The sequence below is a fragment of the Sphaerodactylus townsendi genome, linkage group LG02 (genome assembly GCF_021028975.2).
Source record: "Sphaerodactylus townsendi isolate TG3544 linkage group LG02, MPM_Stown_v2.3, whole genome shotgun sequence".
Taxonomy (NCBI): Eukaryota; Metazoa; Chordata; class Lepidosauria; order Squamata; family Sphaerodactylidae; genus Sphaerodactylus; species Sphaerodactylus townsendi.
In genome coordinates, this window is record NC_059426.1 from 160,023,496 (window position 1) to 160,036,938 (window position 13,443).

Below are 13,443 nucleotides of genomic sequence, written 5' to 3' on the forward strand. Positions count from 1 at the left end.
AAGTCGGATTGCATTTATCCTTCCGACTTTTGGTTAGGATAGCCTTTTCGTGTTTCACTTTGACACAATGAATATTTGTGTTACTTCTCTTTTCTAAAAATGTTCACTTAATTAATTAAGGAAGAGCCAGGGGGAGGGATTAGAGAAGCCGCAGACAGGTTGAATGCCCTTTTGAATTGGCATGATTTAGTTTCCGCTGTTCATTTATAAAAATGGGCCTTATAGAAACTTGTACATTAAAAAAAAAATCCTGTCCAAAGCTTTTAAAAAATAGGTACTATTTAGTTTCCACATTTGAAATGAATGCAACAAAATTTTGGAAATAAAAAATCCTGCTCATTGCCACTTAAAAAACCTCTAACTTAAATAACAAGAATGATACCAGAGCTACTTTATAATTTTAAATGTCATATGTATCTGCTTAGTTTTTGAATTTATGCTTTTGATTGATTGAGGTTTCATTTTCTTAATGTCGCTGAATTGTGTATCATTAGTTAATGTATCATTTCATTAGTTAGCGTATTATTAGTTTGTGTATCATTTCAAATCTGAGTGCCCTGGAAATTCTGTCACATTATTATTATTTTTAATGCGTGGGAAAGGGGGATTGTGCACCTCCACTGTGCATTCTTTCTGGCTGCTGCTCATGCTCTTGTTAAGCATAAAAAGTGGGGAGAATCTTTGTACGCCCTCAATGACCTGTAAACATCAGAGTGTGTTGATCATTGCAGTGAAGTTCCAACAGCCCTTACTTAGTACAGAGAATGTGAAGCATCATGGTGCTACTTGGCAATATTCCAGCAACAGGTGGCAGGCTTATTAGCCTGTATTTCACTAGAGCATAATTGATCAGCTGCTAAATTACTTAGGTCTGGCTTGGAGCATTGCAGTTTCCAAAAACAAGCAGGTGATTCCCAGGGTATTCTAATGTGACTTTCCCATAGAGCCCTTTTTAGATGTTTGATTTTGGTGCTGCAACTGCACGTAACAAGTGTGTGTAATGTAGATGTGATTTTCTTGACCTATGCATTTTGTGTTGACTGTGTGTAAGGCAGGAAGAATTGCGAGGGCAAGACCTACCCTAATGGTGCCTCGCAGCACTGCAGCATCACTTCTGGCTCCATAAACAAAAATGGTTTCACCACATCATGGGATGCTCCAGAATTCACTCGAAACTCCATGGTTCTCACCATAGAGTTTCTGGATAACTTCTAGACCATCGCATGATGTAATGTTATTACTTCTGCCAACTGGAAGTGGCATTGTGGTGTGCTGGTTCCTTCCCCCATTATTCCCTCCCTGCCCCATTGAGTGCCAGCAATCAAATGGCAACCCTTATTGCTTTGGTATGTGTGAAGAGAATTCCAGAGTTTTAAGAAAGTGTATTCATGCATACAAAAGCTGTACATTCAGAGAAAAATATGTGCATTTCCCATTCCTACAAAGCATTGATCACATCTAGAGAACTGACCATGATGTGTTCACTGTGCATGATCCAGAATGCCAAAACTGAACACTGGAAATTAGGGAGCAAAGCTGTTTCTGAATTCAGCTCATTCAGTACTGTAATCGGTTTGTTCATTTTATGTTTTTTATCCTGATCTTCTCCAAAGGAGCTCAGATCATCACACATAGAATAGGATAGAATAAAGTTAGAAGAGATCACAAGGGCCATCAAGTCCAACCCCTGCCATGCAGGAATACACAATCAAAGCACCCTTGACAGATGGCCATCCAGCCACTGTTTAAAAACCTCCAAAGAAGACATGGTAGGGGATTGGACTTGATAGCCCTTGTGGTCTCTTCCAACTTTATGTAATTCTAAAGATAAACGTAGTGGGCAATATATCCTGGTTTTTTGATAGAGCATCCCATCACAAAAGATTCAGTCAAAGAAGATCTTCTGAGGGAGGAATTTAAAGGAAGGCTTTAGATTCTGCTATTTTTATTAAATAAGTACAATAGTGGAAGTTTATGGTTTTATTGCTCATCTGGCAGTTATTTAGTGGTTCTGAATTTTAAAAAACGGGTTTGTGGTTTGTAGTTCTAGGTTGTTGCCAATTAATATTTTAATGTTTTTTTGTATTCCTCCCTTAGTATTTTGGTTAAAGGGTGGAGAATAAATGCAGCAAATAAGTATACAATTCCGACCCACAAAACAATGTTTCAGTTTGTGGTCCTTTGAAAATAAAAGTGTTTGATGTAAACCCAGTGGAAAACACAAGACAGAGAAGGAGAACTTTTCCCACTTCTTTTCTCTTCTTTCTCGACACATACTTCTTAACCCCTGTTTAGATAAGCCACTCTGTGTGCATGTCTTCAACTAGATTAAGACAGTGGATGTGATCTCTGTCTACAACATTGTACTTGAATGGAGTCGTCATTCGAATGAGCATGTCACATTGGGAGCAGCGCCGTGTGATAACACAGTTGTACTTGGCTACACATTTGGATGCTTACTCTTGATTCCTGATTGGGCAAGTGCTATTTAGACAGAAGGTTGCTTTTCATGTGGATCTTCTTACTTAGATGATAGTCCCTGGTTCCATGGAGCCATCCCTGGGACTGTTGTGTCAGATCTTCTGCTGAAGTCTGGAAGAAAAGCGACAGTGCATCTCTTACTGGATGTGAGTGATGATTAGCTTAAATGGACACATCCTCAAAGGCACATGTTCTTATGTTTATATATGCCCTAAGTTGGATGGCCCAGGCTAGCCTGGTCTTGTCAGATATCAGAAGCTAAACAGGGTCAGCCCTGGTTAGTACTTGGACTGGAGATTACCAAGAAATACCAGTGTCATTATGCAGAGAAAGGCAATGGCAAACCACCTGTGTTAATCTCTTGCCTTGAAAACCCTACCGGATTGCCATATGTTGACTGAGACTAGACAGCATTTTATGTATGGGGATGTTTTAATGTTGCGGCCACCAGAGATCTTGGATATAGGCAGGATATAAATTTAATAAATAACTAAACACACATAAGTTGCAACCAACTTATGGGCACCCCAGCAAGAGGCTTTCAGGGCAAGTGAGAAGAAGAGGTGGTTTGCCATTGCCTTCTGCAGAATGTTATAGATGGTCTCCCTTCCAAGTATCAACCCTGCTTAACTTCTGAGTCAAGATCAGGCTATACCACACTGCCTTCCCTTCCCAAGTGTCCTTAGAGACCAGTTAATCTCTTCCCTCTATTTTCTACTCTTCATGGTCCACTTGCCTGCAAGAAATAACTGAGCCTCACACTTTGAAGGATGCTGTGCGGAGGGAAGTCAGCCTGGGAGGGAAGTTCTCAAACCCAGTCCTGTCCTTCCTTGCCAACTCAACTGCGCATTGTTTGTCAGGTGCCTGTTTTGGAGGCAACCTTAAGCCAGTGTGCCTGTGCTCAGAGTTTCCTTGGAGTTCAGGCCAATTGAGTCCTTTTCCCAAAAATGCTTTGATTTCTCATTAGCTCCCATCTTGCATGGTTATCTGTCCAGATTGGGGCCCACAGTCTCTGACGTAGCCTTTTCAGTGGTCAAAATGAGGTCCTTCTGCCTACAATTTCTTTAGCAGAAATGCTGAATGGCCCCACCGAAAGTTTTTCTGCATACCACAGGGGATCTTTATTAGCAACCAGTGTTGCTGACAAGAAGAACAATGACCAAATCAGTTAGATGGGATAAGGTCGTTCCCAGAGTCCTAGAGAGCGAGACAAAGGATGAGAGAGACTTTCAGTAAATAATTCATTCCTTGCAGGGAAAAATAATAATGGTAGAAGAGGCATAGTCAAATATCAGGACTGTTCCAGTACTAGAAAGCTAGGCTTACAGGTGACCTTGGGAGTTCTAGCCAAGCTGTCGTTGTTTAGTTATTGCACAGTAGCGATGTGCCTGAGTCATAAACAAGCTGATGAGTATTTTCCAAAGTCCTTGGATAAAACAGCAGTAGCAGGTGCCAAAATGAAGGCCGCTTTAAGTTCTCCAGTCCAAGAGATGCTCTGACTAATTGTCATCCACTGAAAGTGGGCACAGAACTTAATATAGCATGTTTCCGGTGTTGGTGTTCCCAGAAATATGCCCAAGGCTGAGTCATAGGATCCTTCTGCAAAATCCAGGGGTTTTATTACACTGTGACCAGTGGAGGAGACTTCAAGCAGTAGCAGTATAATTCCTGAATGAATTGCAAAAGACCCAAATCCAACAAAGAAAAAAGAGAACAGTCTAGTGGGGAATATGCAGCCTCCTTCCTGATCATTGTTTTCAGCAGCAAAAGTTAACCTTCTGGGCTGATTCCCAAAAAAGTGTCATGCCAGAAGATAGGTCACATAACAACCTCAGAAGATATCTTCAGGGTGCTTACTAATTGCTGCTGTTGCTCATGTTTTAATAGCACACAGAATTGTGCCAACCCAGTTAAAAGAGAGCAGGAATTTCAATGAAGAGCGAACTTTATATAATTGAGTTCCAATTCTACATGGGTTGCTGTTATTTAATGACTGGGTGTTCTGGGAGGAAGAGGTGTTTAAGAGGGGAGGACAGCTGGATTTGAGTCTGGTGATGCCTTTGAGACCAACAAGATTTTCAGGGTATGAGTTGTCAATGCTCCCTCCATCCAAAACAAGTAGGAATGGAGATCCCTCTTATATCTCATTCTGAAGGGGGTAGGGGTGTTGCAAAGAAAAAACACACCAGTCAGAGATTCAGTGCAAAGCAACCAGCAGTCAGAGTCTGCTTGCTCTGTTCTCTATCTATACCAGGGGTCTGCAACCTGTGGCTCTCCAGATGTTCATGGACTACAATTCCCATCTGCCCCTGCCAGCATGGCTTGATGGGATTTGCAGTCCATGAACATCTGGAAAGCTGCAGGTTGCAGACCTCTGATCTATACCAAGAGCTTTCTCGGTGATAGTGCCTCCTTTGGAATGCCCTGTCCTTCGAGGCAGTCCTGGCACTTACTGTTTCAATTGCTAGGCCAAAATATATATTTTTCTTCAGGATTAACCTAAGACTTTGATATCTTATTTTTCTTTATTTCATTAGGTTTATATACTATCCCTCCCTATACAGGCTATATTATTTTTACAAACTGCTTCAAGTCCGAGGATTATTATAAAGATCATATAGTTTGCCACATGTTTAATGCTTATGTATTTTATTGACTGGTTTGTAATGGTTGTTCATTTTAACGATTTAATGATTTTCTTTTGTCTCATTTTGTGAGCTTCCTCACGTGGGCTGTGAAGAGAGGGCTGTTACTTTTTAAAACAAATGAGCAATACTGTCCGAACAACTTTTAGAACAGGAGTCACTAATGCCGGCACTGTGGTGCCTGCCAGCAGCTTTCCTGAGGGCCACCAAATGCTTTAGAAAATGGATTGGGCCTAGATTTGACCCTTGCCTAGGAAGGCTTCTGATTGGACATTAGAGATTGATTAGCAGCACAGATTAAAATAATGCTTTGGCAACAGCTGTCACCACAGTACTGGTTTTATTGTCTTTTCCGCTATTTTTCCTCAGGTTACATGTTTAAGTTAATCCCCTTCTCTGCTGGACATGGCTCTGCCTCCCATAGCAGCCATTTTGTATAGGGACCACCAATGTAAAAGAGTTGGAGGGCAAAGCAACCCAATGCTTTGACAATCAGCTTGCTCCCAAACTCACAGGTATTGAAGTAAAATGAATGCAGAGGCACAGTAGCCATTTCTAATAGAAAATCTAGAAGGAACAGGGGGTGTTTAGCTCTTCTTTTGGCTACTAATTTCCCTCCTGAAAAGGTTCCCAAGTTACCTTCCCTCAGCTGAATTTCCTTCATTGTTTGGACCTGGGCTGGGGGAGAATTAATTTATTAAGAAGGCCCAGGGAAATATTTGAAAAGAAAATGAGTAGAAAAGCATGAAACATCCTTTGCCTACCAAGTCTCCCCCACAATTATTCATTTTATGGCGCTCTTTAGCTAGCCTTTTTCTAAAGGCTTGAGGCAGACTGCAATACAATATAAACCACTGACAGACAATTGAAACCACCTTACGAACATCTCATTACAAATAACAATGACCCATTCACATATGTAAACAAATATATCCTTCACCCCTTTGTTTGCCTTTTGAGGAGGACTGAAAATGTCAGATTTTTCTCATAACTTGTAGCTTCCTCGTAACTTGAAATTTCCTCATAATTTCAACTCAGTCCTCTTTCCCATGGAGCCTGTGTATTAGCATCTCAGAGACTGTGGAAGATTCTGGCTCATTTGATAACCAAAACAGACATTACAAAAAGCTAGATTAACATCTTGCAGTGATAAAGATTTAGTCTACCATGGTTGGCCACCTGTTGTTGTTATCATGTGTTGTTATGCCTCCAGAGAAGCTATTATTATTTTATTTATTAAGCATCAGTTTCCCCATAGTTATAATGGGTTAGTTCCTTGTATAGTATTCTAAGGGAGGGAATTGTAGTTAGACCCTGTCCCTTTAAGATATTTCCCTAGAGGCAGTCTTCCTTCATTACCCAGCAATGCCCCTGTTTAGCTCAGTCAGTCTAAGGTGCCTAGGGAGTTGGAAGGCTGCAATATCTGTTACACCTGTGGTGCATAGACTAAAGTGTATATAGTCTAGAGAACATAAAGTTAAGGTATCAACAGAAAATAGAATCCAGATAAAAGACTGAGAGAACCAAGAGGAAGCAAGACAAGTGGACTTTCTTGAAAGGAGCCAAGAAAGAATAAAAGTTTACAAATTCAGATTTGTTCACCAGTCAAGCAAGTACCTTATCTTAGTCAGACCCTGGGAGGAGTTAGGGTCTCAATTCTTATAAGCAATAAACCTTGTTTTGAACTGTTACACCTTGCTTATGTGTCTCCCACTGTGTTCCGGCCAAGAACAGGGCACCTTCAGATTGTTTTACTTGGGGAACAGAACATGTATACTCCTCTTAACTTGACTTTAATAGCCTCTTATTCTTCAGAGTACTTTAGGAATGTTGTTACTCCTTTGCATTATTAATAATGGCATTGCTATTTTAATATCTTCCAGGTCCAACAACCCAACGCCAGGTTCAAAATGGACCTTCTCCAGATGAAATGGACGTTCAGAGAAGGTAAGGAGCCAAAATCTGCCTTGGGGAAAATGCAGTTTGAGGTAATTTTAAAAAATAAAACAAACAGCTGTTGCTAATAATTAAAACCTAGAGTGCTCCCTTGAGCAATCAGGAAATTAACATGAAGATGGGAAATTGTACAAATGTGTTATGGTTCAACAAATGAAGAATTATCAGACTTGACAGTGTGAATAGAAATTTTATCCCATGGAAATCCGCAGTAAGCTTACCTATTGTTTTCTGAAGGCCTGGTCCATTGAAATCATGCCAGAGTTCTGGCAGGGTGTGCAATTTCGTATGTTGATGCAAAAAATATAATAGTTCTGAGTCATAGTATTCTGTCTCAGTCAGTGCAATTGAGCAATAGGAAACTCTACAAGAAAGGTGATGCTGTCCCACAAGTAGAAGTTCGTGTAGCAATAAACTTCCTAATTGTGGTTTTGGCCTACAACCAAGATACATCTTTGGCAGATATCAATACAAAACAATGTTTTGGGTTTGTCCCATTTTAGGGCTTTGTTGATAAAAATACTCTGTTGTTCTATAAATGGGGAAAGGAGTTTCATCCAAAGCTGCATGGAATGCATGTAGTTTACCATATGGTCTTTTGAATCCATGCCTGTGACCAGAGGCGTACCAACCTAGGGACATGGGGATACCCATGTCCCCAGGCACACGCCTTTCAGTCACGTGGGCCAAAGATGTGACCAAAAACGTGAGGCCACACCCGACGTCCCACCCCCCTCCCGGTCTCCCTTCAAGCTGGCTCCTGGAGCCTGCTCCCCCTGCCCCCTCCCCCGGGCCCCCTGTAGCCCAGCTGCTGCTCTCTAATCTGTGCACTCCAACACATGCCAACTGGGTGACCTTGGGCTATTCACAATTCTTTGGAGCTCTCTCAGTCTTACCCACCTCACAGAGTGTTTGTTGCGGGGGGGGGGGGGGGGAAGGGAAAGGAGATTGTAAGCCACCTTGAATCTCCTTACAAGAGAGAAAGGGGGGATATAAATCCAAACACTTCTCCTCCTCCTCCTCCTCCTCATAGGTTTGCTGCTTGGCACACTAATGAAATTCATTCTAGTAGTGTCGATCTCGGATGACAGTGGCAGGGGGAGATCTTATCTGAGGTGGTGACACACTATCAGAGAGGGGCAAAAAGTATTTTTCTGCCCCAGCTCCCTGACTGGACTGTGAGCTGTCAGGGGAAGTCTAGGAAGAAAGTGCCCTAACCTTGATAGCGTGCTAAGATCATCCCAACACAGTGGGTTTATACATTTTCATATTAAAAAAACAGATTACCTGTGAGAAGCCTCACCCTCTTTCCTCTTCTGCCATTTGCCTGTGTTTTTTCCACTGGTGGGCAGGGGATCAGGCAGCAAACGAGGGAAGGAGAAAGAAGCAAGGAGCAGCAATGCCTCCTTTTTCCTGGCTACTTCTGCTGCCACTGCCTGCCTTCTCTCCTGTGTGCAGTGACAGGAGTTCAGGAAATGCGAAAAGCAGAAGTGTATCTGCGTCCTCCGGACTGCTGCTTGCCTGTCTCCTTTCTCTCCCTGGAGAGAGCATCCCCTAGAAAAAGGGAAGAGCTGCACTGCTCCTTGTTCTTTCCAGCTGCTGCCGCCACTTTGCCTGCTTGAGTGCATTTCTGGCTTGTGGTGTCTCCCACTACTGTCCACTTCCTTCCTTCTTAATCCTGCCCTGCCTGCCTGTCCTTCTTTGCCCATCTGTTTTCTACCGTGCTCATGCTTCGCCGCTGCCAGTGCTCCCATTGGCCATTGTCTACTCTTCCATAGACAATGCTTGACAATGCTTTGAGGTTCTTTTAAACCCCATAATTAAAAAAAATGATGATTACTCAGCAAATGGGGTCCCCCCCCCAGTTTTGTAAAGAAATTGCCATTTTTTGTACCTTTGTGTGGGTATTTTAATCCGCACAACACGGTTCATATTGTTCATATGTCAGAATTAGACATATGACTGCTTTAGTGTTATGTAAGTATATAAACAAACGTGTATTTAACATTAAAATGTTTAAAATAAATAAATAATTTGGGGCCAAAGGTGACAAAACCCTGATTTCTTTCCCTTTGAGATGTCTGCATTAGCTCAGAGTGGTCATTTCAGGAGACAAGAGGGTGGTTCGCTGTACATCACCTTACAAATGTATCTCGCATGTGATTTCAGTGTATTTTATTCAGTGTTCTGAAAGTGCCACATAAGTTATCAGATTTTGCTTTTGCTAAATGCTTTTGTTAAAACATAGCATGACATGTGTTTTGAAACTATTTTCATTGTATATATTTTATTCAACCTTCTGTGGTATAAACAGAAGGAAATTATTCTTTTTTTACATCATTGTAATTTCTAAAAGGGAGTTCTAGTATATTGTTCATATTAATATGTAAACCCATTGCTTTTTAATTAACCAAAGAGAGGTCAGATTATAATTTAGCCATCAGTTTTCAGAATGCTTAGTTTTGGAAAGGCCCTCTGGTGGGTATTACTTGAAACTGCAAGCTTCTGTGTAGTCATGTCAACTGGCATATACATCTTCCCTGTATCATTTTGCTTGCTCTGAAGTAGAAAATGACAGAGTGGGCAGGTAATAGATCCCAAAAAGTGGAACTTTTTGAAACCAGCTATCATATTTTGCTATGCCTGAACTGGAGAGACAGGTAATGCTCCAAATATGAGATCCTGGGATGCTGTTTTTCTCTGTGTATGAAAAATACGGTGTTGGTTGTGATCATTATGCTGACGATAAACAGCACTATATATCCTTATCCAAATTTCCTGGTGATCTGGTGGAGGTCTTGAACTGCTGCCTGGTTAACTGGCTAAAAGTGAACAAATTGAAACTAAACCCTTGAAAAGGCAGATAATGCTGGTTAGGAGCAATGAGACCTTGAAGGACATTGTTTTCTCGTCTTCTGATGAAGTTCAGCTGACCCTTGTTGACTCAGGATTGGGGTCATAGTGGATCCAGCTTTGTTACTGGAGAAGTAAACTAATGCAGCTGCAAAAAGGGATTTCCTCCAACTGAGCCCAGTCCATAAGATAGTCTTGTACCTTGATATGACTGACCTGGATCCATGCCACAGTAACACTGAAACTAGGTTAATGTAATGCGCTGTACATTGGTCTTCTCTTCCACTGCTCTTTCAATCACGTTGCCCAGAAAGGTTAGATTAGAGGCAGGAAAATAATTGGCTCATCACTTTTCAGTAGGGATTTTTCCCATAGATCCTAGGATCTTGTCCACATCCATCAAGGAAACTGGGTCAAAAGGATGCGATACTAGTCCAGTGGTGTATTAGGCCTTTCTTCCGTAAATTTATGGCATCCAGATCAGAGCATGTTCTCGATATTTTATCAGCAAAAAACTTGGCAAAAGCATCCTAGCTAATCGTCTGTTCCTGGGCCATTAGAGCCTCAGATTTAGGTATCAGCAGATGCTGAGCTATCTTGAACAATTGGAACGAACATGAACTAGCTGATGTTTTAATAGTAATTTAATAGAAGTAACCTTTCTTTGCACCATCACCACCACTTGATTGGTCTTACAATGAGCTTTACAGCGTGAGCTGTCAGAGTCAATACGAGTTCTCCGCCAACTCCATTCTAGATATCTCTCAGCCGTTTTCAGATCACCCAGCTCTGTGGTCAACCGGAGGGCTAGGTTTCGTGAAGGTTCCATTTTGTTGTTTCTCTATGTAAATCTGTCTTGTGTGAAAGGCAGACTACAAATAATGTTACTAAATAAAAAGCAACTGATCCTGTGAAGCAAGGCTTTTCAAAAACCAACTATAATATTTTGCTACTCCTGGACCTGAAAGCCAGATAGTGGTCCAGGTACAAAGTTACAACACGTAGTAGATTAATCACATCCCAGAAAAGCAGTGTGCATTATGAGTGCTTGTCTTTTTCTGGATCACATCTAGTTTGCCTCATCAAGGGAGGTCGTTACGAGTGGAAATTATTTTCTCTTCTCATATGTTGCTCCATGGAGAGAAACACATCTTACCAGGACACGCCTCTAAAGATCCCAGCCATAGATTTGGGCAAAACATTAGTGGCAAAAGCGAACAGACCTTGGCTACACAGCCTGGAAAACCCACAACACCTGGTTTCTTTTTATTGGATAACATTTTTATTTTTAAAAACACACTCTGAATGTTTAGGAGAGCTACCTAGCTTAGGTGGTAGCTAGTGTGAGTTGATGTTTCAAGGTCTACTGGGCAAAAGAGATCCAGCATGGTGTAATGATTAAGAGCAGGTGGATTCTAATCTGGAGAACTGGGTTTGATTCCCCACTCCTCCACCTGGATGGCAGAGGCTTATCTAGTGAACCAGATGCGTTTCCATACTCCTACATTCCTGCTGGGTGACCTTGGGCTAGTCATAGTTCTCTGTGAACTCTCTCAGCCCCACCTACCTCACAAGGTGTCTGTTGTGGGAAGAGGAAGGGAAAGGAGCTTGTAAGCCACCTTGAGTCTCCTTACAGGAGAGAAAGGTGGGGTATAAATTCAAACTACTACTCCTCCTTCAAACTTGAAGTGATGTGAGAGACAGTTTTTTCTCTGTATCTCAAAGCTGTCACATGGGAGAGAGAAAAGCAACTTTGGAGGCAACCAAACTGGGCAAGCAGTGCAGGAAGTATCGGCTTTTTTTTTTAAGTGACCTCCCTCATTCTTGGGAGCATTTGGTTAAATGTATTCGAGCTAAAATACGATGGTTGGATGGGAGACTGGGGTTGCTCTGCAGAGGAAGGCAGTGACAAACCACCTCTGCTCATCTCTTGCCTTGAAAACACCATGCGGTTGCGATGTGATGGCACACTTTACCTTATTTAAACTGAAACTCGATTAATTTCCCCCCTCTATTTTAGGCAGGCGATGGAGCAGCAGCAGCGCCAGGAATCTCTGGAAAGAAGAACTTCTACCACAGGCATGTAACACGTTCTCGGGCGCAACGCAGGTCTGGCCTCCTTGCCTTGATTAACCCTTGGCTGCTCCCTCTGCTTTTATGGATACAGTTTGGCCTGTTGCATATCGCTGGAATTATTCTGTGGTTTGAAAACATTTCGGTGAGACAGAAAAGGAAACGCGTAATAGAAAACAGAGGGACGCTTCCAAAGAGTTAACTGAAAGCTTAAAAGTGCAGAGCCTTTAAACGTACCTCTCACGGGCAATGGGATTTCAGCAGCTGGTAAATATGACCTTTCACACCCACAAGTCACCTTTGATTTCAGTTTGTCTGAAACACAAATGCCAAATATATATTGGTTGTTGTTATAAAAGGGAGTAGGAAAGGCACCCTGGTAACCAGTCACCACCAATTGGGGCTGCCATAGTTCTGCCACAGTTGTTTGTTCTTTCCCTCTTCCTCATCCTGTCTTGCATTATAATACACATGTGGCACAAAAGACACTAGAAGGGTCCAAAGATGCATTTGAGCACACAAAGCTGCCTTATGCGAAGTCAAATCGTTGGTCTGTGAAGGCCAGTATTGTCTACAGCAGGGGTCTTCAAACTATGGCCCTCCAGATGTTCAGGAACTACAATTCCCATCAGCCCTGCCACTTGGCCATGCTGGCAGAGGCTGATGGGAATTGTAGTTCCTGAACATCTGGAGGGCCATAGTTTGAAGACCTCTGGTCTACAGTAAGTCTCTGACTTACACACAAGAAGCCCTCAGCAATCGCAGCAGAGACCAGCCAGCGATTCACTTGTTCAGAACTAGTAATGGGGCAGTCACTGAAGGGACAAGTGACCAAGGTAGGACGACAAGGGAGTAGAAGGTCACCAAACGCTAAGGGAGGCTTATTTAGGTGGGTATTTGTGTTTGGTCTGAAGCAGCAGAAAAAAGTTTGAGTCCATTAGCATCGTTAAGACCAACAGAGTTTTATTCTTGGTATAAGCTTCCGTGCACATGCACCCTGTGCAGGCACACGGAAGCTTATACCAAGAATAAAACTTTGTTGGTCTTGAAGGTGCCACTGAATTCAAACTTTTTAAAGGGAGACTAAGCAAGGCTGGAGGAGGAAAGTAATTGATTTATGTTAGTCACCACCGTCTCCCTTCTAAGTGTCTTTGTAACAGCTGTTCCTGAAACATTCCAAAACTTGGAAGTCTGCCGCTCATCCTTCTGTAACAAGGACTGCTTTCTGTAAGCAGAACATCACCAGCATTAACAGAAACGTTTTCTTATTCTATAGTTATTTGATTGTCTATCTTGTCGAATTACTGGATAGTGTTGCAAGATATTGTTGTTCTGTTTCTCCATGCAGAATTTTAGCTACGTTATGGTTTAAATAGACCTCCATGGGCTAACCTAGAGATATAAGCAACATCATGTTACGTTCAAGTCCAGTAAC

The 13,443-nt window shown here is 42.0% G+C and overlaps 1 protein-coding gene across 5 annotated transcripts in view; it reads left to right on the top strand.

The window, feature by feature from the left end:
• EVL (Enah/Vasp-like) overlaps positions 1-13,443 on the top strand; it is a 225,227-nt gene that overhangs the window by 182,911 nt on the left and 28,873 nt on the right. For all 5 annotated transcript variants that reach the window (XM_048485386.1, XM_048485384.1, XM_048485382.1 and 2 more), the window contains exons 4-5: positions 7,010-7,073; positions 11,956-12,014. In XM_048485386.1, the coding sequence (XP_048341343.1) occupies positions 7,010-7,073; positions 11,956-12,014 (123 nt within the window). The remainder of the gene's footprint in view (positions 1-7,009; positions 7,074-11,955; positions 12,015-13,443) is intronic.